The 27326-nt window shown below is 42.3% G+C and overlaps 1 protein-coding gene across 1 annotated transcript; it reads left to right on the top strand.

Annotated features, from left to right (window-relative positions):
* On the top strand, nt 1-27326 carry LOC118848895 (transmembrane 4 L6 family member 4-like). Its single transcript, XM_036757938.1, is given in 6 exon segments — nt 1-174; nt 1235-1324; nt 4354-4490; nt 16320-16334; nt 16336-16507; nt 27287-27326. Coding segments are annotated over 6 exon segments (618 nt in total). The 3' UTR covers nt 27317-27326.

Below are 27326 nucleotides of genomic sequence, written 5' to 3' on the forward strand. Positions count from 1 at the left end.
ATGGGTTCTGTGGACTGCGCAAAGTGCCTGGGGGGTACCCTCATCCCTCTGGCCGTGTTGGGCACCCTGGCAAATATTCTACTCTTCTTTCCTGGAGCTTACAAAATAGACAACAATCTAAACCTCTCTGAAGAGGTCTGGTATTTTGGAGGAATATTAGGATGTGGGGTCTTGGTGAGTAAAAAGCTCCTAGAAAGCCAGCTCCATTCTTTCTACCCTTCTTCACTTCCCCTTTTCAGGACATATTGGACTGGCTTCTGCCCTCTTTGGTCTTATTAGTGTTTTGGCACTTTAAGGTTGCAAACTGATTTCGGGATATGTTCAGTTGTTAACAGAAATCATCCCAGGCCAGTGACTTTGTTGTAATTATGCACTTCTTGAAAGAATGAATATGGATGACTGCTCTCCTCCCCCCCCCTCCCCTCCTCCTCTTCCTCCTCCTCCTCCTTTAATCACATCTACCTCCCATCAGCTTGATTATAGGCTACATTATTATTTTACCATAACATAATATCTTTGGAAAAAACAATATTATTTCTGATAGATAATCAGATAGATAGATGATAGTTAAATTGATAGATAACACATTTATTAAGTACCTGTTACGTGCCATGCACTGTGCTAATCCCGAGGTATACAAATACCAGACAATCTCTGCCTTTGAGGAGCTTACATCCTGAAGGGGGAACACTAGACATAAAGGGGAGCTGGAAAGGGGAAGGGGGAAACCGGTAGCATGGAGCTGGTGACCAGGAAGTGAGGTGGAAGCCTGCTGGTTCCAGGCAAGACCACTCACCAATCAGGTGTCTCCCAGAGTGGAGCTCAAGTTTCTAGTGGGGGGTGGGGTGGGGGGGGGAATGGGGATGATGGCCTGAGTGGAAGGGCATATATTATATGCAATTGCTTCCAAACCACCAAAACAATCACTTACTCTTATGTTGTGTGCATTATTTATGAACAGATGTAGATTGTTAACCGTAATTCCCATATCCATAGTTGTACCATGACTTTGAAAAGAACAATACTCTTTTTTAGTTGTACCTATAGCATAAGCCAATTATGAGCATCCATTGTTTTGCAAAAGTAATCCCCACATCCCTTGGAGTCCCATAACTCCTCTCAGCCCTTACGATCCATCACAGGACAGGACTCTTGAATGTGGATGGCAGAGGGGACCCCCAAGCTTCCTTCCCAAGGTCCATGCTCACTGTGGTTATCTTCCTGTTGTTGGCAGATGATTTTTCCTTCTGTCTCATTGATCAATCTGACGAAGAGTGATTGCTGTGCAGAAGATGGCAAGGAGGACTGTGGGAAGAAGCTCAAAGTGAGTGAACTAGAGACAAAAAAAAGCCAGCAGAATGCCCAGGTCGGAGTGATCGCTCCTTTAAGGAGCTTCCATTCTGTTGGAAATGCAGGTGGTTTGTGGAGGCAGTAGAGAAGAGGGGGGCAGTTTTACAGCTAGCAATAAGAAAACAACCCCTTAATAATTAGCAGTAATTAATAATAATAATTAATTAATAACTGATATTTATATAGCACTTAAAAGTTTTCAAAGGACTTTACAAATATTATATCGCAAGCCTCTCAACAGCCCTGAGAGTGAGGTATTACTATTTTACATTTTTTTTTCACAAATGAGAAAACCAAGTCTTAGAGAGGTTAAGAGACATGTCCATGACAACACACCTAGCAAGTATCAAAGAGGAGGATTCGAACCCAGATCTTCCTAGTGTTAAGTCCTCATGATACTCATTCCTTCCACAGTACCTTTCAATCATCATACAATGTCATAATATCCTTGTCATCAGAGCCAAGCCTCAACTTCCTTCCATTCTTTCCCATTTCCCTCTATTCCCATTGCCTCTGATGTTCATAGAATTCTCAAATATGCCCCCTTCATTCTACACATGGTTAGTCGACTTGCTCTAGGGTTATGTAGCTGGAAAATGTCAGACTCAGGACTGAAACTTAGTTCTTCTGACCCTAAGTTCAGTTACTCCACCCAACTGAAAAGGTTTTGAATAAGGGACCTGCGGATTGGTTAGTTCAGGTTTCTCCCCATCACTATACATAACACACCCCATACAGTGATCTCTCCTTCTGCTTCTCCTCTGGAATGGTCCTGGTGATAGCAAGACAGTCTGGGCAAATGATTAAGAGGGAAACACCAATGACCATCTGGGAGTATCCAGAAAAAAAGGAAGATTCCTCTACCATCACCAGGTTGTAGAGTGAGGATGTTTCCAGCAGAAGCAGGATGAAATTACTCTCCCTTCTAAGAAGTTTAACTTTGGGACCCAGAATTTAAACTAATATACCTGGGCAAGTATTCAGCTCCCAATGTACATGTATATTTCTTTCTAAAAATGTATCTATCTATCTGTCTGTCTGTCTATCTATTATTTATTCATTTATTTACTTATTACATCACCTACATTTTCCAGTATATTTCTCCCTTTTCCTCCCTAACAAAAATAAACAAATTGAAAAAAAAAAAGATACCCTCTCATTCGGAAAAAACAAACAAACCACAGTTCAGTAAAACTAACCAATGCATCAACAAAGACTGAAATCAAAATTTTGCATTCCATAGTCCCCAACCTCTACAAAAAAAAGGAGCAGGGAGGAAGGAAGGAAGGTATATTTTCTTATCTAATCTTTGGGGCCAATTTTGGTCACAATAATTTTATAGCATTCAATTTTGATTGTTTTGTTGTTGTAGCTGTTCTCTGTATATTGTTATAGTCATAATATGTAATTATATACTATATATGTATATGTGTATGTATAAATATATATACATATACACACATATATACACATACATGTGTATGTGTATATATGTATATGTGTGTGTATATGTTATATGATATATGATATACAGGATAAATTGAAGATGATGACTAGAAAGAAGATACTAGAATAAAGAGAGATTTGGAAAGGCTTTTTGCAGAATATAAGATTTTAGCTGGAATTTGAGGGAAGTCAGGAGGTAGAGATGAGGAAGAAGAGAGTTCTAGGCGTTGGGGGCAGCCAATGAAAATGCCCAGAGTAGGGACATGGAGTGTCTTGTGCAAGGAATAGCAAGGAAGTCAGAGCCACTGGATCATAGAATAGGTGGAGGGGAGAAAGGTATAAGAAGATTAGAAAGAGTTAGCTAGGTGATCCAGTGGATAGAGTACTGGGCATAGTGTCAGGAGGATCCAAATTCAAATCTGACCTTGATCAATCACTTAATCTCAATTGCCTAAAAAAAAAGATTGGGAAGGGGCCAGGTTATGAAGGGCTTTAAAAGCTCAGCAGAAGATTTTCTATTTGATTCTGGAGGCAATAGGGAGCCACTGGAGTTGATTAAATGATGGGGAGAGGTAACATGGTTAGACTTGTGCTTTAGGAAGATCAACTTGACAGCTGAGTGAAGGACAGACTAGAGTGAAGAAAGATGAATTAGGAAGACCTGCCAGTAGGCTATTGCAGTAGTCCAGTAGTGAGGTGATTAGGGTCTCCATCAAGGTAGCGGCAGCATCCGAGGAGAGAAAGGGAGATAGAGGAAAGACACTATGAAGATAGAAAAGACAGGATGTGACAACTACCTGGATATGGAGAGGAAGTGAGAGGGAGGAGTGTACCTAGGTGGTCAGCCTGGCTGACTGAGAGGATGGGTTTTTACGTAGTGGTAATAGGAAAATTTCTGGGGGAAAGATAATGAGTTCAGTTGTGGACATGTTGAGATTAAGATGTCTATGAGAAATAAAGTTCCTCCAATATCCAATAGGTTATTGGAGATGTGAAACTGGAGTTCCAGAGAGAGAAGAGGATGGGGCAAATAAACCCAAGAATAATTGGCATAGAAATGACAGCTGGAAAGTGGGGAGAGGGAGGCCTGGGTAGGGACAAGCCAAGTGTTGTGGTATTTAGGTGGCCTGGGAAGAGTGACTAGAATGTGATCTAGTGGCTTCCCAGGAAGCAAGACAACCTCAGAGTCTCAATTTTATAATCTGTAAATTGGGGATAATACCCCAGTTTGAGAAATAAGCATTTATCTAGTGCCTATGATGTGTCAGGCACTATGCTAAGCACCTTCTACAGAAATGATCTCCTTGGGTCCTCCCAGAAAGGTGGGTGCTGCTATTTTCTACCCCTGCTTTCTCCTCCCTGTGGCACCTGCTGTTCTATCCCCATATTTACATCCTCGTCCTCATGTGCTTGTTGTAATGAAGGCATTTTACAAGCCCTGAAGAGGAGCAATCAGTCCAGCACCAGAAAGGTTGCCTTGACTGTTTTCGATTTTTGTGAAGTGATGCCATCTCAACGGAGGGAAAAATTAACTTCTTTTTTCTTTCTCTTTTTCAGATGTTTAACGCCATGATATTTGCTGGGACTGGCATTGTAGGGACTGTATATGCATTTGTCATCTCAGTGGTTGCTATTAATAGGGGGCCCAAATGTTTTGTGGGAAACAATACATGGACATATCCTTTTCATAATGGGTAAGATCAAGCACTGCAGACATACAGACTTCTCCCACCAGAACCATTATTGATTATATTCTCTGAGACAATATCTACTTCCCTATTAACATCTATGTTCTATTTGCTCTTTGGAATATTGGATCTTATGGCAAAAGAGGTCTTTCCTTGTGAATAAATCAGCATGGATTTTATGAGGTAGGGATCCCAGAGTAACCTTAAACAGCTCTGAGCCAAGAGAGATGGCAGACATGGAATCCAGGAGCTGGAGGGTACTCTGCCCATCACCTGGTTGGGTGAGCTCATTGGAAGGTGAAGCTTAGGAAATTTGTCCTGGGTTACATAGCAAGCAAGAGTCAAAGCTGGGTTTGGAACAATGGGTCTCCTCAGTCGAGGGAGTACTCCTATACTTTTGTTATGCCAAACTGAAGGAGGAAGTAGAGAGAAAGCTGGGGGGAGAAGAGAAAAACAGAGAGATAGAGACAGAGACAAAGAGAGACAAAGAGAGAGAAAGAGAGAGAAGAGACAGAGATCGAGACAGGGACAAAGAGAGACAAAGACAGAGGGAGAAGAGAAAGAGACAGAGACAAAGGGAGACAAAGATAGAGAGAGAGAGGGAGAGAGAGGGAGGGAGGGAGGGAGAGAGAGAGAGAGAGAGAGAGAGAGAGAGAGAGAGAGAGAGAGATAGAGAGAGAGAGAGAGAGATCTATAAATGGAGCCAGAAAACATTGGTTAAATTCAGAGAGAGTATTTGATTCTAGACAACAGTACAAGGATCATCTTGCAGAATCAAGGTTTTTATGAGAACTTACATGGAAGTAGAATTTCATAAGATCTCAGACCTAATATCCTTTGGGAGAAGGTACAACAAATAAAGGTAAAGAAGGGCTCAGAAAGAGGCCTGGGGAAAGGCAAGTATGGGTGTTTTTGTTACAGCTGTGAGGGTGAAAAGAATGATTTGCCTCACTTTAAGTAATGCCATCTGATCGGTTCATTTCAATCCTAGACCTTAGACTAAATATGAAAAGTCCTCAGAACTGGAATGATGATGTTCAGGTATCTTGTTTGGGTAGCCCAGGGACATTTGGTCATGCCTCAGGTATCAGTCAGGTTGAGAGGAGATTCATTCAAGAAGCCTGGGCACAGGGCTCATTCCAGCATGCTCTTGAGGAGCAAAGGTAAAATCGAGCTATGACCCAGAAGGCAGATGTGTGCATGGTGCATGCAAGACAAGGCTGGTTGTTGCCCATACTTCCTCTCCCTTTGCCCATCTATTCACAGGTGCTATATATCATCTGCAATTTCCTTCCCTAAATATCTCCAGTAAAGTGAATTTTGTTTCATTTGAAAAGAGACCAGAGATTAATTAGAGATACATCTAAATGTAGAGTTAAGTGGAGAGCCCAAACTCCGCCTAAATGTTAAGCATTTTCCTGGCTGGGTGTTTGAAGTAACTGAGACTGAATTCATAACCTTTTGTCTAAAATAAACTCCCTGAATCCGAAGAGGAGGGAAACACGCGAGCTTTAGGGGCCATTCTGTTGTCCTCAGGCTGAAATGAGCTAACTGTTGTGACTAGGTGTTACATGGCTCTCCTTAGCATCAACACGAGCCATCTAATCTTAACACAAGAGAGGGTCAGGTCATGTCAGATCTTTCAGAGAGAAAGGAAAACTTTCTTCTTACCTGTCATTAATAGACCCAAAGTGCCAATAATGGTCAGTCTTTTGATGGTGAAATATTAGTGAATATAACATTGAAAATGTATGGTAGGGGCAGCTAGGTAGCACAGTGGATAGAGCACCGGCCTTAGGGTCAAGAGGACTTGAGTTCAAATCTGGCCTTAGACACTTACTAGCTGCGTGACTCTTTCCTGCCCATCCCCCCAAAAGAAAGAAAATTTATGTTAGTTGTTTAAAAGATCAAATGTTAACCACATTAATATGAGGCGGCTAGGTGGCTCAGTGGATAAAGCCTTGGCCTGAAGTTGGGAAGACCTGAGTTCAAATCTGATCTCAGACATTAGCTGTGTGACCCTAGGCAAGTCAATTAACCTGTTTGCCTTAGTCTACCAGGGAAGAAAATGGCAAACCACTCCAACATCTTTGCCAAGAAAACCCCATGGACAGTATGGTCCCGAAGAGTTGGGCGTGACTGAACAATGACATTAATATGGCTAATTGATACTTATATTATTCAGTGTAAGTTGAGAATGATTCAAGATAAATCAACAGTATGCTGATTTACAGACCCACATGCCCACTTATTATTTTATGATTAGAAATAAACCAACATAAACAACAACAATCTTCCTATTCCCGAAGGGCACAATGGCCTCTGACCAAGTTGTCTGAGAAGGGTGCTCACTTGAGATCCAAACGATGCTTGGTGAGCACGAACATTGCATCATCTCCAGGAAATCTTATATCCTGATTGTATTGAACCTATTAGAGCCCCCTTTTCATGGTACAGTGGGAAGCATACTGTATTTGCAGTCAGACGACTTGGGTTTAAATCCCAGATCTGTCACTAATTACCTGTGTGACCTTGGACAAGTCACTTAACTTTCTTGGGCCTCAGTTTCCTCATCTGTAAAATAAAAGATTTTGACTCGATGTCCTCTGAGGTCCCTTCCAGCTGCAGATCTGTGATCTTATCTATGTCTGGGCTTTGACACCTATGAGTTGTATGACTCATACCAACTCACATTAATTTTCTCTTCTTGGTTTTCCTATCTGTACAATGGGGATGTTGGCATTTGCTTTGATTGCTTCACAGGGTTGCTGCAAATTTGTAAATCATAACCTGATCTATAAATGGAGCCAGAAAACATTGGTTAAATTCAGCAGTCTTGAGCATTCATTTTAACTACTCTCGTGTCCTTACACATTAAATAAGAGGCTTGGAATGGATGGATCTAGCTCTTTTCCAGCTCCAAATCCCATGACAGTTATGTGTTATAATAATAACTGGCATTTAAATAGTGTGTTAAGGTCTACTTTACAGATGCCATCTTATCTGGCTCACAAACAACCAAATGGGATGAGTACTATGGATCTCTATAATTATCTCTAATTTACACATGAGGAAACAAAGGCTCATGTTAAGTAACTTGGCCGCCTGTTGTTCCCTGAGAGGTAGGATCTGAGGCAGGCCTCTCCTGACTCTGCCTTCCTTGCCTTTTCTATCACACCTCACTGCTCTCACATATTCTTCAAGTGGGATAGAGCTGCCCCCAGCTCTGCAACTCTTCTCTAGAAAGTAGGTGGCAAACCCTAACAATGCTCAGAGCAGATAACTCCTATCCCTAGACCATCCTTCCATCCCAGGGAAATTCAGCATTATTTCTTGGTGACAATTCTAATGGAGTATTTAATACTTATGAGTTTATCCAATTTTCTGTCTCCTCCTCCTCCTCCTCCTTTTTCTTCTCCTCCTCCTCTTTCTCCTCCTCCATTTCTTTCTTAATGAGCAAACCATATGAGGTCAGAGGGAAAAAACAAGTACATACTTCTTGGCAAAGGGACTTGGGGTTGGACTATTCCCCAGGGGAATTGATCAATGGCTAATGTCCCAGTTCTTGGTTATCTTCACGTATTCATGGGTGCTATGTGTTGGCCCTGGAGTCAGGAAGACTCATATTCCTGAGTTCAAATCTGGCCTCAGACACTTACTACCTGTGTGACCCTGGGCAGGTTACTTAACCCTGTTTGCCTTGGTTTCCTCATCTGTAAAATGAGCTGGAGAAGGAAATGGCAAACCACTCCAGTATCTGTTACGAAAACCCCAAATGGAGCCATGAATAGTTAGGCACAACTGAAATGACTCAATAACAAATTCGTAAATACCCCTTTCATATGCTATTTTAATTTAACATGAGGTGAATAAGCCTCTTCCTGCCCTAAACTCTATTTTCATGTGACAGATGGTCCAGATGTAGAAATCCCTCTTCAACCTGTTATAAAATGCTTTGGGCAGGGAAGGATTCTAAGAAAAGGGGCCATTAATTGTGTTTCAGCTTTACCTTCTTCAATGGCAGTTATTTGGAAGGGGGAATAGATGCTAGATTACATGTTCCCACTCAAAGTGAAGAAATTGGGATCAAGACAAATGCTCCGATGGCTTTTCTGCAGCAGCATAGCATACATGCCCCTAAATAGGAAATGGTGTGAGATCTCACAGAACGTCCTAACTGGCACCTTAGTTTTAGTTGAAAGTTGAAGGAAAAAGAAGATGGGGAATGAGGAGCTGGGAAGGAGGAGAGGAAGCTCAGGGGCCCTTTGTTCACTCCCGCTGGAGCTCTGGCAGCTAGTCCTAATTATCTGTGTTTCTTCATGCAAACGTAGCAGAGGAAATGAACAGAGGAAGGGTGGAACTTAATTGGAAAACATGATCTGTGCTGGACAGTGGAGAGAGAGTGTGAAGATGGCGGGAATCCTGGCCTCAACCCATCCTAACTTTACCACGGGCAAATCCCTGGAACTCTCTTAACCTCAGTTTTATCATGTGGAAAATGGGAGTAATAATGATGATGTTGATAGCTAGCATTTACATAATGCCTTAATGTTTGCAAAGTGCATTACAAAGTTCATCCAATTTTATCTTCACGGCAATCCTAGGAGGTAAGTGCTCTTATTTCCCCTGTTTTATAGATGACAAAACTGAGGAAGATAGAAGTTGTGTGATTTGCCCAGAGTCACACAGATAGTAAATGTCTGTGGCTGGATTTGAACTCAGGTTTTTCTGACTCATGGGCCATAACTTTATCCCTTACGGACCTTACAAGGTTGTTTACGTATAGTCTATTTGTTTACCTGTCTGCCCATCTAGCTAATCTATCTACCTAAATAATGTAGCTGTCCTATCCATCTATTATCCATCTATCTGTCTATTTATCTATCTAATCTATTTTCTATCTATCTATCTATCTATCTATCTATCTATCTATCTATCTATCTATCTATCTGTCTGTCTGCCTGTCTGATCTATCTATCTATCTATCTATCTATCTATCTATCTATCTATCTATCTATCCATCTATCCATCCATCCATCCATCTATCTATCTATCTATCTATCTATCTATCTATCTATCTATCTATCTATCTATCTGTCTGTCTGATCTGTCTATCTGTCTGTCTGTCTGTCTATCTATCTATCTATCTATCTACCTATTTAATCTATTGGCTTATCCATCTGTCTGTCAGTCCATCTCTCTCTCTCTCTAATCTTTTGGTCTATCTATCTATCTATCTATCTATCTATCTATCTATCTATCTATCTATGTACCTACCTATTTAATCTATTGGTCTATCTATCTATCTATCTATCTGTCTGATCTGTCTATCTATCTATCTATCTATCTATCTATCTATCTGTCTGTCTGTCTGTCTGTCTATCTATCTATCTATCTATCTATCTATCTACCTATCTACCTATTTAATCTATTGGCTTATCCATCTGTCTGTCAGTCCATCTCTCTCTCTCTCTAATCTTTTGGTCTATCTATCTATCTATTTATCTATCTATCTATCTATCTATCTATCTATCTATCTATCCATCTATCTATCCATCTATCTATCTATATATCTATCTATTTATCTATCTATCTATCTATCTATCTATCTGTCTATCGAGGTATCTACCTATTTAATCTATTTATCCATCTGTCTGTCAGTCCATCTCTCTCTCTCTCTCTCTCTCTCTCTCTCTCTCTCTCTCTCTCTCTCTCTCTCTCTCTCTCCTATCATTTACTTCCCCCTCCCATGATTATCAAGATCTAGAATTAGAAGAGACACTAGAAGCCATTTAGTGGAACCCTTTCATTTTACAGATAAGGAGACTGAGTGCCAGAGATGTAAGACAGTAATAATATGGAGGAGGAATCTGAATCTGAACCGGGATCTTCTCCCTCCAGAGTCCTTTTCCACTGTGTCAAACATGCTCCCCTGCTGAGATTCTCTAGCTTGCCGAGTCATCTCTGAGGTGACAAAATAATACCCCATGGTTTAGCCAGCTGGGGGATGGCTTCTCAGCAGAAGCACACTCTGCCTTCAGGGCCTCTTTAATTTTTACTCTTACCAAATTCTTTTCAACTTTCCTTTGGGTACTTGATGACTATCCATTTAATGACTGTGTTAGCCTTAAATGGAGTTTTACCTCCAGTTGAGGCTGCATTCCAAGTAATCTGGCCTTAGCAAAGCACTATCTTGCTAAGGAGCCTTGGGGAAGTGGGTCAACTGCTCCATGGGGCTTGGGAGATCTTCTCTCTTCCTTGGTCACTGGACCTTCCTGGTGAAATTCTGGTGAGGTTCTTTGCCGCTACTAACTAGTATGCTTTAATTCAGTGGATCAAATTCTGGTTTCCAAGGGAGAAAGTTGTGGGAGAATTTAAGGATATAAAGAGATTTACAGAGAATCAAGGAGGATTATGGAGAAAGGACTAGAAGTGGAACATTTGGAGGGTCAAGCCTATGGATTGAGGGGACTGGAGGGTGTTGGTATGGGACTGAAGAGGAGGTGTCGGGCAGGTTTCCAGTGTGGCCCTGGAGTTGATAAGTGAGGTTATAAGCTGCCAGGTGGCCTGAAACATGATAGCCTTAGTTCAAACCTAGCTTTTTCAGATCCTTACTAGTTGTGTGACCCCCAGTTTCCTTGGTGGTTGTGAATTTCAAATCAGCTACTATTTTAAAGCACTAGCAAACCTAGAAGAAGCTTATTTCCTCCCTCCCTTGTCATGTTATTAAGAGGTCATAAATAGCTTTAAATTTTTAACCAGGTGCTTAGGATTGATGGGTAAAGACCCAAAAGTAGTTTAAAAGAGAAAAGGTGAAAATCTCAACTGGTATGGTAAAGATGGGAAAAGGTGCAGCGGCTTTTAGTGTTGGATGTCTGTATTCCTGCCACAGTACAGTCATGGTCTGTGCTCCACATTTGGTTCCTTCCTGGAAGAGAAAGGGAAAGGACTGGAAAAACACTCCAGGCTGCTAGAGATAATGAAATGTTACTAAAAGAAATGAAAGTGAGGTTTTAATGGGGAAAATGGGGGATTTGAGGCAGACGAGGAGAGATTTCAACTCGAGGTCAGGAGATGGGAAAGTGAACAGGTGTTGCACAGAGGAGAAAGGGAAGAGAAAGGATAGCTGTAAATGTAGAGCTCCCCAAAACCAGGCTGGAGGATCTGCTTGAAGGGGAGGTAACTCGATGTTTCGAGAATAAAGAAGCCACAAGGCCAAGAAGAGCTCTATGCTAGAGCCTCTATCAGGCTGAGCCACTTTCATGTGATAGAGGCTTCTAGGTGAGTGATTATCCAGTAAGAGGCAAAGAAAGAAAAGAAGAGAAGCAGTGGTTGGCTATTTTCTGTTGGGGTACATGGAGGCAGCATTTATTGGCCTGATGACAACAATAGAGAGTTCTGTTGTCTCCCTACAATGTGTTTCTACGACATGGCCCACCAAGACTTATCAAAATGAAGGACAATTAACCCAGCAAGTTACTGTACTTCTCCAGGTCTGTTTGTACCTCAGTAAAAAGTGCAGATGGCACTGAGGTCTGTTCCAATTCCAGATCTATGACATGTTTAGAGGAGGTCAAAATGTCCCAAAATTGAACAAGAGGGAAGCCAGGCATCCTCAAAGTTGGAGGTCACTGAATGACTGGTTCCTCTATTGATAACTCTTCCCGGGGGCAATAAGAGGAACCTAAAAATATTGCCAAAGGTTATAAATTTTGGGGGGGGGATTAAGAAACTGACTTAAAAGTATAGATTGTATTTTCTCTACTGTTGTCCATTGAAAGCAAGGGATGCCGAAAAGAAAAATGGATTTGGGAAATGAATAGCTAGCTGAGTTATTATCTGAGAATGATATATGGATTTCAGAACAACAGCTTAAATTATAGGGTTGACAGCTGCCTGGCCAGAGATGGAGTATCCCTCACCTGGTGACTAGACGATAATACAAGTATATGGACTGAGAGGAAGTTGGATGGCGGCAGTCATGCTTTAATGTCAACCTGTCAAAGTTTGTGCTGTTTAACAGTCAAATAACTTTAATAAATGATATGCAGATAATATGCAGATAACACTAAACAGGAAAGGATAACTAATATACTCTGCAAGAAGGGTCATGTTTGTTCTTTTTGGCCTTAGAGGGAAGAGCCAGGAACAATAGGTAGGTGTTACAAGAGGCCAATTTAGGCTTGGTGCAAGGAAAATCTTCCTAATGATTAGAGATTTCCTAGCTTTGCAATGGGCTTTCTCTTGCAGTCTGGATGGTCATTTGTTAAGTATGTTATAGTGGGATTCTTTCTGGATACATATTGGACCAGATGGGCCCTTAAGGCAGCTTCTGCATCTCAAATTCTGTGACTTATAAATAATCAGAGGCGGCATAATAGCCTCATAGAGGGAAAACCTGGGTTCAAGTCCCACCTCTGAGGCTAATTAGCAATGAGATCCTAGGCAATGAGCCGCAGGCAATTCTCTAAGACCATAAATTACAAATGGACGGCAATCTGTATCCATGCGGAGGGAGTTCCCACCGTGACAAAATCTCAGATCGACAAAATATTCCTGAGTAAAAGTGAAAGTTTAACACTTGACAAGACTTTTCCCAAAGCTGCCTTGTAAATGCATGCTTTCCTCCTCAGCTCTATCAAGTTGATCACAAGGTGTCAGTGTTGGTCCAATTCTCTCCCAAGTCAGGCTCTTACAAGAAAAAGAAAGGAGGCTCAATTTAAAAACAAAACAAAAAACAACCACTACCCCCAAACTCCCTAGTGCCTCATTTTCTGTACGTAGTCTGCCAAGAAAAAAATATATCTCCAGAAGCTCAGCACTGTGAATTTTATCACTGTCAGTTATTAAATTGTGATCAAAGAAACTGCTGCATGGGAGTAATGGAGAAACTTCCCCTTTCCCGCCATTCACCTACTGTAGCATCTTGGGAAAATTACTGGACCCATGGGCAAAGAGGGACCACTGGGCTATTGGGTGATCTCTGAGGTGCCTTCTGCTCTAACATTCCATGCTTTCTTTATTCTATTATGTTTTAGCAGAAATGGAATATTGTTTTTCAGTCATCTAGTGACCCCATCTGGAGCTTTCTTGGCAAAGACACTGGAGCAGTTAGCCATTTCCTTCTCCAGCAGATTAAGGCAAATAGAGGTTAAGTGACTTATGTAGGGTCACACAGCTCCTAAGTATCTGAGGTCACAGCTGGTAGGTGTATGAGGCCAAATTTGAACTCAGGAAGATGAATCTTCTTGATTACAAGCCTGGTGCTCTATCCACTGTACCACCTAGCTGTCCTAGGTGCTATTGATGAGGTTCAGGTGGAGTTGCGGCGGGACCTCTCTAAAGAATTGCAAAGACTCAGGAGGACTCCAAGCCAGTTGGAAGATTTATTACAGTTTTGAGGTTTCACGCTCTGGCAAGTAGATAAGTCCCTTAGAGGAACTAGCCACTTCAGTAAGGCAAGACATACAACTTTATAGAGAATATGATGCTGATTACACAATCAAAATTTACATAGAATATAGGAATTTGATTAATATTAAAAGGGCAGAAGGAGTTTGTTAAGGGCTTAGGCAATGGAGGAGGGGTCCTAGCCTCAGCGGAACTGCACAGGCGCTATCGTAGGGTGGGGCCCTTCTACAGTTAGGTGGTCAAGCATCCTGCTCTACATCCTGGTGGTGTCTTCTGATTGGCTAGCTATTGTGGTCCTGTCTGTTCAAGATGGATAGTTAGGTATTGTGGTCCTGTCTTGGGCTAAATGGATGATGTGATTGTGAGAGAATACAAGAACATACCTGTTTCTGTGGGAATGGTTCTGGGGGCAGTGGCTGGGTTGAGGCAGTGGCTGGTTTCCCATCATATGGACACACCTGCTGTTTCTGTGGCAACTAAGAGTTCAGGGACACACCTGTTGTTCTAGAGGTCAGTGAGGGGTAAGTTAGGACATTGCTGGTGGGGTGCTGGGTGGGTAGGTAGGGCTATAATGAAGTTAGAATATCAGGACTGGGGGCAGGTCTATTAGGACTCCATCAACATTATTATTCTCATCTTACGGTTGAGGAAACTGAGGCAAATAGGGCTAAGTGACTTGCCCAGGGTCACACAGCTAGTAAGTGTCTGAAGCCAGATTTGAATTCAGGAAGATGAATCTTCCTGATTCAAGGCCCAGCACTAACCTTAACCCTAACCCTAACCCTAAATGTTTGGTTTTTTTTCCCAGCACTTTGCAGCAGCCAAAGGAAGATGTTCCACAAGGTCCAAGATAATATTATTCTTTTAGAAACATTTTTAAAAATGTTTTTGGATTTGGAGATCTCTGAATCCTCACAAAGAAAAACATCTCAAATACACTCTAGTCAGGGCTAGTCTTCTAGTCTCTTGGATTCCTGGCCCTTAGAAGCATCTTAATGATCACAGCCCCACAAGGCCTCTAACAAAGACGGAAATGAAAACCAGGCCAAAGCAGTTATCTGTCTGCCTGATGCCAAACATCCATCTCAGGGGATCTTCTGTATTAACCGAGCACTTTGGCAACTCATCTCTGGCAACAGTCAATTTATCAAGGATGCTGTGGCTCCTCCATAGTTACCAGGCTACCAAGAGTCAAAGGCTGGATTTGAGTTTTGGTCTTTGGAGAATCCAAGTAGAAGTCCCTATCCATTACAACATGCCTATAGCAGCATATTGGTTAAAGGCAAAACAAAACGAAAAATGGGCCTTCGAGTTATTTAGGCTTATTGTTGGTCAGAGACAAGAGCTACCCATCCTCAGAGTCAGGAGTAACAACGATAGCAACGGGCAGCATTTTTGTAGGGCTCAATGCATTCACCTTCTTTGAGCTGTTTAGTAACCCTGAGAGGCATTTCCATTTTACACCTAAGGAAACTGAGGCATGAGAGAAGTGATTTGCCCAAGGTCACACAGCTAATGAGTAGATGAGGTGAGATTTGAATTTGAGTCTTCCCTAGTCCAACGCCTTTGTCAGCTGTGCCATTTAGCTGCTACCATACACAGTAACCTAATAACCCTTGGCAAATCACTTAATCTCCACCCAAGCCAACTATCTGACACAGCTAGTTATAAAATACTTGGTCATATGGTTAGTGGATTGAGTTTCTCCCAGGAAACTCCCTCAACCAGTGAAATCAGAGTCACACTAGGGGTATGCAAAAGCCAGCTCTATCTGGCTTGTATTGATGGTTAATAATCACTGCAAATCGTGGCTTGAAGTACTACTGTTTTGTTCATTACCTAGACTTAAGCGTTGATTCAGATTAAATTAGAAAGCATGTGGCAATACATTTTTTTTCCCCTCAAAAGCTCAGCTGTTAAACTTTTAACAACAGACCCCTATACTGTTCTACAAATATTGTTTGAACTCAGCAAGAGCACAGTAGAAGGTTGCAGGTGTGGGGTGGGGGAACCTGCGGCCTTGAGGCCACAAGTAGCCCTCTATGTCCTCAAGTTCGGCCTTTTGACCAAATCCAGACCTCACAGAACAAATCCCCTTAATAAAAGGATTTGATCTATAAAACTCAGTCAAAAGGCTGCACCCAAGGACCTAGAATGTGGCCTCAAGGCTGCAGGTTCCCCATCCTTGTCATCAGCAGACTGGAGGCCAGCTGACACCTAACTAATAATAAATAAGAGAAATTCACATAAGGCTTTAAAGTTTGCAAAGTGCTTTACACCACCATTTCATCCAATCCTCATTGATCAAGAAACAGCTGACAAGACGGTTTTGAGATCTGCATGGAAGTAAATCAGAGATCGTTGCCTGTGAGAAACACTTACTACATGTTTGTTGAATGAATGAATATCTCCTCTGTTACACAGGAACTATCTCAAAGACAGACTTGTGGAGTAGCTGCATAAAACCTGTTAATATTGTGCCCTGGAACCTAAGTCTCTTCTCCATCCAGCTCATAATAAGCAGCATTCAGATGTTACTCTGTGGCATTCAAGTGGTCAAAAGTTTCTTTGCAATTATCTGTGAAAAGTGCCGATGTCCTGAGACCTCTGAGGTAGGTTAATTATTTGTTATTTCCATATTATGCCACAACCTTTTGAGTCACCTCAGGAGGAGGGGAGCTATTTGATCAAGAGACTCACACAGACTTTATCTCCATCCACAAGCCAACAGGGAACCAGCCCAGGACCAAAGGGGCCAGTCCGCTTGCCTGGCCACAGCTCAGCATTGTCGTGGCCAGAGGTCATTGGTGGGGTTCCAGGAGCACTGCTTTTGCTCTTTGTACATCAGATCACCTGTAGTGAACCAGGTGGACCATATTGTTTCATCTTCCGATTCCCTGTGGAAATACAGAGAAAGAATAGGTGAATGTCCACACAGGGCGTGCAATTTCCAAGGACATAGCACATCATTGTTAGACCCTGAGCATATTATTTCATTAGTTTCCTACACAGATCTGGAGATAATTGAATTGATGGCCATTTCCAAGGGTTTTTTGTAATTCTCCCCTCATTGAATGTATCAATTCAAAACCAATATGGATGACTGCATTTAATGTGAGAGAGCTGGATGTCATTGTGAAGAAATCTACTCACAGGAGGCTTAGTGAGATCATCGTGTAATAGATGGAACTTTGGTATCAGGAAGACCTGAGTTCAAAACTTGCTTCAGACTCTTGCGAACTATGTGAACCTAGGCAAGTCATTTAAGGTCTCCAGGACTCAGTTTCTTCTTCTGTAAGAGGAAAAATTTGGACTCAGCCTCTGAGCTACCTTCTGGATCTAAATCTATGACCCTATAGTATTATTCTCCTATGAGTCTTTGAGAGTGACAAAGACTGTGTCCATAAAGCAGAAACTATTGAATGCAAGTAGCTCGATGACTTACTTTATCCATTTATTGGCAAAATCAAGTCAGTAAACATCTATTATTGCTTGTTTGTTTTTCGAGGCAATATAAATGACTTGCCCAGGGTCATATGGCTAGTAAGTGTCAAGTGTCTGAGGCCACATTTGAACTCAGGTCCTCCTGTCTCCAGGGCCAGTGCTCTATCTACTACACCACCTAGCTGCCCCATAAACATCTATTATTAGTAACAAAAAATTTTAACAAACTAAACACTGAATGACTCCCAAAAGTCTAATGGGTCAGATGTATTGTTATATATTATGAAAGATAAAAACTTTTATTCACCCCAAAATGAATTTTGTTTTCAAAGAACAAGCAGTTTTTGTGTTCTCTAAAGAATTACTGCCTTTGTGAGGAGAAGGCTTTATTCAGAGTATGAACACTCTAAACAGTTTTGAAATGCCTCCTCATTCAGTTTGCATGAGCCCTAGGTGAAAAGTAGAGAATAAGAAATGTTCATTCATTTTCCTTCCTTACATGAGATCTGGGTTAAATCAGCATCAACAGGAAAGTTTTTCCCATTCACAAGGATGAGAAATACATGAAATGACAATATTTTCCAAAATTTGAGGGTTCTGGGCTAAGATGTGGTTTTATTTATATGGTACCACCAAGACGCTGCTTGTAACCAATTTTATCAAAAAAACTACCATGATGGTCAAGCAAAACAGTCATTCTGCCATTTTAATGACTACTAAGAGGCAGTATGGTGTAGTGGATAAAGGACCTGCCATGGGGTTAGGGAGACCTGCATTCAAATCCTTAGATACATACATGAGCAGGAGTAAGTTGTTATATACTCCAGGCAATTCTTTTAACTTATAAAGTCACAGAGGAAATCACTGGTCTCTGCTGATGGAGAGAGTTTCTACATTGGGACTTCCCCACCCTTTCTGATGAAATCACTGGCCCTACAACAAGGGCTAGATCAGAATGGTCATACATTCATTCGTTGGTCACTTTGAAGCTCAACCATTTGAGGGGCAAGAAAAAGAAAAGGAACAGATTCAAAAGGAACCATTCATGGGTACATGGTGTGTGAATGGACAAAAAAAGAGCATCTTGATTTTAGGAGAAATATGTTTCGGAAGAGGAGTAGAAAGAAAATCTGGTGAACATGAAGTGGGTCATCATGTGTTGGGGGTGAAGGGATGAAAATCAAAATCAAAAAAGGAAGAGCATTTAGAACTGGGTCAGGCGTCTAAGATGCCAAGGTCATCCATGGCATCCTGGGCCGTCTCCAGTTATCCTGACTTTTGTCTTGCCACTAGACTTTGATGACTCTGGAAGAGAGTGAGGTTAATGACTTTGCACAACTCTGCCTCACTGAAATCCAGTTCATGAACAACTCAGGATATCACCCTGTGGTGTCATTGGTCCTCTTTGAAAGAAGGACAAACAGCTATTAGAGGTGGCTCTAATGCTAACACTCCCAGTTCAGGTTCAATGTTGGCATGAAATGAGACATTGGTAAGTCATTGAATGGTTAACTAAATAAGGTTTACTTTGCCCTAACACAGTAAGGACATCCAACAGGGACCTGGCTTCTCTCAGAGTTCCCCACTCCCTCCCATGCAAACATGGGTGAAGGTGTTGGACATGGTGACCCACCAGGTCTTCATAAATCCTTTAGGTCCCCAGGAAGCTGGATGAGGGCAATTGGAGCTGACCAGTTCCCAGCTTTATCTCTTTTTAGGGAGACAACTAGGTGGTGCAGTTAGAGTGCTGAGTCAGGAAGACTAATCTTCCTGAGTTGAAATCTGGCTTATCAGATTTATTATTTGCCCTGAGACCCTGGGCAAGTCACTTAACCTTGTTTGCCTCAGTTTCCTCATCTGCAAAAAGGATAGAGAAGGAAGAAGCGTCAGACACTACTGAACAAAGAGCCTACAGAAAGCTTAAGATCTGCTGTCAGTCTTGAGAGCCCTGCATCACCTCCATGCCAATGAATAATTTTATCCATTTTCTCCACAAACGAACAAGCATGTACCAGGTGCAAGGGATAAAAATTCAATAGTCAGTCTCTGACCTCAAGAGGGTTACATGCTACTAGAATACACCACACTCACAGATATTAAAAGGCGGGGGGGGGGGGGGGGGGGAAGGCTAAGTCCGCATAATTGGCAGTAATTGAGTGAGTGGAGGCACGAATATCTGGAAGAGGGAGGGTGGCCGGCAGAAAACCCTTGCTGGAGATGAAACTTAAGCTGAGCCGTAGAAAGGGAGTCCTCTTTTCTCTAGTTCTGATCCTTCGTCCAACCGCCCTTTCCTTCCTTCGGAGCTGGGAGGGACTTCTGATCGCTTGATCCAGAGAAGGTAAGGGAAACCCCAAGCTCTCACAGCTGGTATGCGGCGGAGCCAGATTCTAAACCCAGAGCCAGAGGCCGGAGGGTCGCGCCCCTCCAACGCCCCAGCCCGCCTCGAGGCTCGCCCGCGAGCCAGTGGTTTGCTTCCCCACGTGCCCCACCCTCGGGAACCCCCATAACGGCCACTCCAGACGCTTCTTAACTTGCTGTCTAGATTTTTCTCCACATCGGAACAACAATCCCTGCTCTCCAGAGGTTCGTGTTCAATCGCAAAGAAACCCCGGTAAACGGCGGTAAGAAGATACATGTGTAGAAAGTAGTAATCATTTCTGGGATGCAAGAGTGGGAAGGCGCTAATAACTGGGGGCGGGAGAAGCTTCTTGAAGGTGGCGGCCTCGGGACAGACACTCTTGACCTTCATCCCCAACTGAGCCAAAGGCCCGTGGGGACCTCCAGAAGCCTGATCCTCCCCCACCTCTCCAGTAGGGAGCTCTCTCTGGGACAGGGGTTTCTTCTACTTTTCTTTGTCACGTACCTTGGCAGTCTGGTGAAGCCTCTGGGACCCTTTTCAGAACAGATAAAACCAAAGATGCAGAATTACAAAGGAAATCAGATACATCAAAATACAGATATCACAATATTTTAGCAAATCCAGACCTCTGATTAAGAACCCCTGGTCTACACTGAAGCAGACACCCAGAGAAGCAAAAGTTTAAGATCATTTGGATGCCTGGCTAGGTACTGGAGTGGTTTTGCCACCTCCGGGAATTTCTAAGAAACCAAGCAATGTACCTTCACCAGTGCCACAAACTTTTATTAAGCATTTACTATGTGCAAGAAATGATTCTAGGCACTGGGCATGCAAAGACTCAGAACAGTCTTTGGCACTTGGACTTAGATTCCATTGTGTGGGATAACTCGTCCCTAGAGAAGCTAACACAGGCACACACAAAGTTACATGAAGACATTACAAGACGTAATTGGCAGATACTAAGCAGGGCTAAGGGGCATCTTAACCTCAAGCTCTGCTGTGAAGGAAGATGATGAATTGAAGAAGTGCAAGAGGAGGCAAGGGTTGGAATTTCAGGCATGGGGAACAGCTGGCAGGCTAGTTTGATTGTAAAGGAGCGTGTGAGTGTGAGAGAGAGATGAAGAAGAAGAAGAAGAAGATGATGAAGATGAAGATGATTCCCAGACTCAGGACCCAATGGCATCAGTCTCTACATCCAGCGTACTAGCCTCTCCATTGCATGGAGCAATGACATCAGCAAAGCTACTTTGTCAAGCTTCCCCTGATCTCAAGGATAAAATCTGGGGACAAAAAGAAATTCCAAGTTGGGTGGAAGAGTGTTTGGGAAAGAAAAGATGGCCGTGGGGAGGGAATAGTAGCCCAAAAGGGAAAAGCTGAAAGGGAACTTTAGAGCCTAGGAGGGAAGCTGACTACATATGTATATACACATACATATACATATACACAATGTGCACACACACACATACACACACATATATATGTACACACAGCCATTACAAAATTCATCAGCTCCTACTTTTTGATTGGTTTCCCACAACCTCTTAAAAGTTTTTTGTCTCAAGTTTGAACTGAACACTGCATGGAGTGATCCTGTTTGCTTCCACAGTGGACACAATAATACTCTCCAGATATTCAAATATTCAACAGGAGAAAACCAGCCTGGTTCTAGGTAATCATCATGCTAATTTAACTGTTCAAATGCCATCTCAAGGCTGTGTTTCTTCTTACACGTATTTTAGCAGCTTATTTTAAAACAAAGTTCTTTTTCTACTCCTATTCAACATGCAAATTCTCATCCGTAACAGTTGCAGTGTCCCCCACCATTGATAATTAATAGCATTCTCTTCCTTTGCTCAAACATGCTTTTCTCACCTTTCTTAATTACACACTTCTGTTGGAAAGGATCTGAAACAAATAACGTTCTTTATGCAAGCAAAATCTATGAGGAATGATCATTTTACTGCCTTACTCAAAAGCTTTCAATGGATGAATAAAGTTTAATCTTGGCCTCAAAGTAAAATGGTTAGCTCACCAATAGGTACATTAGGAAGACTACTCTGAAGAAAGCCTGTGATGTGAGAATTCAAATACAAGAATTTTTAAATCATTTTAAAAAATTGATCCTGTGACTGCAGTGGTGAATAGGAAACTCTAAATGAGTACGTTTTCTCTGTCGATGTAGATTACCACCTGCTCTGCAGCGCCTTGTCTTAGAGAGTTTTTTTTTTTGGGGGGGGGGGGAGGTCCTGAGAGAGATACCACAGCTGAGAGTTGCTCAGAATCACAAATGCCAGCCTTGAACCCAGGACTTCCTGGATGAGTCCAGGTCCCTATCTGAAATACCAGGCTGAATGCCCAAACAGGGTATGCAAAAATAATTATACAGTGATAGGGGTGGGGGACAGTAGAAAATGGGGGAATCAGGAAGTGCCCCTTGAACTGAGCCTTGAAAGTAAGGGGGCAGGGGGCATTAAAGGTTTCAAAGAAGTGAAGGCAAGGAGTGAGATAATTCTAAGGTATAAGTGACAGCCTTTTCAAAGTCCTTGAGGTGGGAGATGTCATGTCACATGCAGGCAACAGTTCGCTTGGATTGTACAATATAGGAGTAATTTGTAATCAGTTTGGAGAGAGTCTGGAGCCTAATGGTGAGAGGCTTTAAATGCTCAAAAAGAATTTGAAGTTTTTCTTAAAGATGCTTAGGATACACAGAGTCTCTGGAATTTCTTGAATGACATGATCAGACCCTAGCTCTAGGAATATTCTATCATTTTGGCAGCTTTGTGGAGGTTAGGAGAGGATAGGAGAAGAAAGGAGGCAGAGAGACAGAGAGACAGAGACAGAGAGAGACACAGAGACACACAGAGACAGAGAGACAGAGACAAGGAGACACAGGCAGAGAAAGAGAGACAGGGGAGAGAGACAGAAGGTGACAGGAGAGAGACAATGAAACAGGAGAGACAGAGACAGAGACACACAGAGACACAAAGATAAAGACAGAGAGGAGAGAGACAGAGACAGAGAGAGAGGAAGAGAGACAGAGGGGTCAGACAGGCTGGATGCAGGATTAGGAAGACATTGCAGCAGTCTCAGGAGAAGTGATGTGTGCCTTGGTAGTGGCTATATGAATGGAGGGAAGGAAGGGATAATCTACAAAAAAGTCTTGTGGTGAGGGACAGTATGGGATTGAAGATTCTGAGGGTGCAAACCCAGCTCATAGCCTTGATTCATTTCTCTGTGTGTGTGCACAGGTGAGAACAGACTAATTCCAAGAACTTCTATGAGGGAAATTGATTCTGAAGCCTGTCCTAGTTCCGCATGAAATGCCAGACAGAGCTATTTTCCATTTGTCCAACATCTGAACTGCCTTCTGCTTAAAGGGAACTCTGCATATTTCTTTTCTCTCAGAATCTTTGAAAGCACCCTAGTTGGCATGGGGATTCTTGTGATAACATAATGCCTTGAACTAAAATAGAGTTTTATCGGCTTTTTAAAAATCAGTTACTCATATTCAACTGATGGGTGCTATGTAAATACTGAGAGGGAAGAAACCCTGATGTACTGCATGTCCCAAAAATCTTAGTGCAGTTTTAAGTTAAACCACTAGAAATGCAAATATTCTTTATTCAGTGTATTCCTGGTCATACAGCTGTTTGGAGCACTTCTAGTGATGGGGGTACTTAACTATTTTGCATGATAGTCCTGTCAAACAGCTCTATTGTTTTTAAAAGTTGTTTTGAACCCAATTCAATCTCTTAGTTTTTTTTCCCCCCGCATGAGAATAGTGGGGAAAATGCTGGACTTGGGGGTCAGGAGAACTGGATTCAAATCCAGCTGAAGACACCAACCTAGCTGTGTGATCACAGGCATGTCACTTGTTCTCTGAGGTGGATTTCTTAGCTGTAAAATGGGAATATTGTCTGTACTACCTAGCTTACAAGTAAGAAAGTGTTTTTCTTTTTTTTTTTCATTTTAAATTTATTATTTATTTAATATTTTTAGTTTCCAGCATTGATTTTCACAAGTTTGAATTAAAATTTTCTCCCCATTTCTACCCTCCTGCCCACTCCAAGATGGCATATATTCTGATTGCCCTGTTTCCCAGTCAGCCCTCCCTTCTGTCACCCCACTCCCCCTCATCCCCTTTTCCTTTACTTTCTTGTAGGGCAAGATAGATTTCTACGCCCCCATTGCTTGTATATCTTATTTCCTAGTTGCATGCAAAAACTTCTTTTTTTGAGCATCTGTTTTTAAAACTTGAGTTCCAAATTTTCTCCCCTCTTCCCTCCCCACGCACTCTGCCCAAGAAGGCAAGCAATCCAACATAGGACCACATGTGTATCATTATGCAAAAACCCTTCCACAATACTCACGTTGTGAAAGACTAACTATATTTTGCTCCTTCCTATCCTATCCCCCTTTATTCAATTTTATCCCTTGACCCTGTCCCTTTTCAAATGTGCTTGCTTTTGATTACCTCCTCCCCCATCTGTCCTCCCTTCTGTTGTCCCCCTGTTTTATCTCCTTCCTCCTTCTTTCCTGTGGGGTAAGATACCCAACTGAGTGTGTATGTTTTCCCTCCTCAGGTCAAATCCGATGAGAGCAAGATTCACTCATTCCTCCTCACCTGCCCCCTCTTCCCTTGCTACAGAACTGCTTTTTCTTGCCACTTTTATGCAAGATAATTTATTCCATTCTCTCTCTCCCTTTCTCCCTCTCTCAATATATTCCTCTCTCATCCCTTAATTTTATTTTATTTTTTTAGATATCATCCCTTCATATTCAACTCACCCTGTGCTCTCTGTCTATATATATACATATATGTATGTGTGTGTGTATGTGTGTATATGTATGTATATTCCCTTCAGCTATACTAATACTGAGGTCTCTTGAATTATTCCATGTAGGAATGTAAGCAAAACAGCTCAACTTTAGTAAGTCCCTTATGATTTCTCTTTCTTGTTTACCTTTTCATGCTTCTCTTGATTCTTGTGTTTGAAAGTCAAATTTTCTATTCAGCTCTGGTCTTTTCTCTGAGAAAGCTTGAAAGTCTTCTGTTTTGTTGAAAACCCACATTTTGCCTTGGAGCATGATACTCAGTTTTGCTGGGTAGGTGATTCTTGGTTTTAATCCTAGCTCCATTGACCTCTGGAATATCATATTCCAAGCCCTTCAGTCCATTAATGTAGAAGCTGCTAGATCTTGTGTTATCCTGATTGTGTTTCCACAATACTCAAATTGTTTCTTTCTGGCTGCTTACAGTACTTTCAACTTGATCTGGGAGTTCTGGAATTTGGCAACAATATTCCTAGGTGTTTTCTTTTGGGGATCTTTTTCAGGAGGCGATCTGTGGATTCTTTCAATTTCTATTTTACCCTCTGTCTCTAGAATATCAGGGCAGTTCTCCTTGATAATTTCTTGAAAGATGATAGCTAGGCTCTTTTTTTGATCATGGCTTTCAGGTAGTCCAATAATTTTTAAATTATCTCTCCTGGATCTATTTTCCCGGTCAGTGGTTTTTCCAATGAGATATTTCACATTGTCTTCCATTTTTTCAATCCTTTGGTTCTATTTTATAATATCTTGATTTCTCATAAAGTCACTAGCTTCCACTTGCTCCAATCTAATTTTTAAGGTAGTATTTTCTTCAGTGAGTTTTTGGATCTCCTTTTCCATTTGGGTAATTCTGCCTTTCAAGGCATTCTTCTCCTCATTGGCTTTTTGGAGCTCTTTTTCCATTTGAGTTAGTCTATTTTTTAAGGTGTTATTTTCTTTAGTATTTTTTTGGGTCTCCATCACTCTCATTTCTCTTCCCAATTTTTCTTCTACTTCTCTAAATTGCTTTTCCAAATCCTTTTTGATCTCTTCCATGGCCTGAGACCAGTTCATGTTTTTCTTGGAGGCTTTTGCTGTAGGCTCTTTGCCTTTGTTGACTTCTTCTGGCTGTGTGTTTTGGTCTTCTTTGTCACCAAAGAAAGATTCCAAAGTCTGAGTCTGAATCTGAGTCTGTTTTCGCTGCCTGGCCATGTTCCCAGCCAACTATTTGACTGTTGAGTTTTTTGTTGGGGTATAGCTGCTTGTAGAGTATAGAGTACTTTGTTCTAAGCTTGAGGGGCTGTGCTGTTTTTTTCAGAGCTCCTCCTCCCCCAAGAACCTCTAACCCGGACCGTGACTCGCATCTAAGCAGGCTCTGCACTCCAGCTCTGATCTGCCACTTAATTCCTCCCACCAGCTGGGCCTGGGGCCAGGAGCAACTGCAGCTGTAGTTCTGTAGCTGCACTCCCTCCACTGCCCCCAGGGCGGTGGCCAAACAGCGAACTCCTTTCACTCTGTCCCCTGAAGTTTTTCCCACTAACTTTCTCTGTTGTCTTTGGTGTTTGTGGGTTGAGAAGTCTGGTAACTGCCACAGCTCACTGATTCAGGGTGCTAGGGTCTGTGCCGCCCAACTCCTGGTCTGGTTGGTCTAGGTGCAGCCCATGCTGGGCTGTGCTCCCCTCTGCTCCCAGCTCCATGCGATAGACCTTACCCAACGACTATCCAGGCTTTCCTGGGCTAGAGCCCTGCTTCCCTCCACTATTCTGTGGGTTCTGCAGTTCTAGAATTTGTTCAGAACCATTTTTTATCAGTGTTTGGAGGGTCCTGGGTGAGAGCCCTAGGCAAGTCCCTGCTTTCCAGCTGCCATCTTGGCTCTGCCCCCAGAAAGTGTTTTTTCAAATTCTAGAGCTTCCTGTAAGTATTACCCGGGATCCGTCTACACAATCTTTTTTTTTTGGAGGGGTAGGGCAGGGAAATTGGGGTTAAGTGACTTTCCCAAGGTCACACAGCTAGTAAGTATGTTGTATCTGAGGCCAGATTTGAACTCAGATCCTCCTGACTCCAGGGCTGGTGCTCTACTCACTGCGCCACCCACCTGCCCCTGTCTAACCAATCTTTCACTTGGAAGCCCTTTGATATTTGGGGATGGCTGTTATGTCTACTCTGGATCCAAGGGGGATCACTTAATACTGAGCTTGGTCCGTACTTGAGACAAGTACTTTCAGAGAGGATGTAGAAAAGCAACGAATAAAGGAGTAATTGGTGAAATGTGTAGTTGTCTTCTTGTCACCTCCAGTCTCAGGCTTGCAGTTTCCCTTCTAATTTTTCTCCTGTCAGCTCTTAGCCTTCTCCCCCACCCCCAAATGCTTTAACCTTACTTCGATCATCCTTATTTCTGAATTAGGGCAGGGGAGGAGCTGGAGAGAAGAGTGCCTTTGCTGATGCCATTGTCCCACCCCATGGGGTTGCCCACACATGATGCCTTCGAGGAACAGGTCTGGGGAGTGGATAATTAACTACTTCCCTTCACACACAATTGATTCCAGTGCAACTGGCTGGACTATCCACTCTACTACCTTGGTGGAAGCTACATCTTGGGCCTCAATTTTTTCATCTGTAAAATGGGTGGCGGTGGCGGGGGGGGGGGGGGGCGAGAATGTTGCCCTGAATCCTATGAACATGATTTAACCCAGGATGTAAGTGAATCTGTGACACCAACTTAACATGCATGGTGTTTGTCACAAGTGGGCTTTTTGGTCTTTTCTTTTTGCCATAGTGTCTGAGCATAGGAGGATGTAAGCGATAGCAAAGCAGAC

This window comes from Trichosurus vulpecula, chromosome 4 (genome assembly GCF_011100635.1).
Source record: "Trichosurus vulpecula isolate mTriVul1 chromosome 4, mTriVul1.pri, whole genome shotgun sequence".
NCBI lineage: Eukaryota > Metazoa > Chordata > Mammalia > Diprotodontia > Phalangeridae > Trichosurus > Trichosurus vulpecula.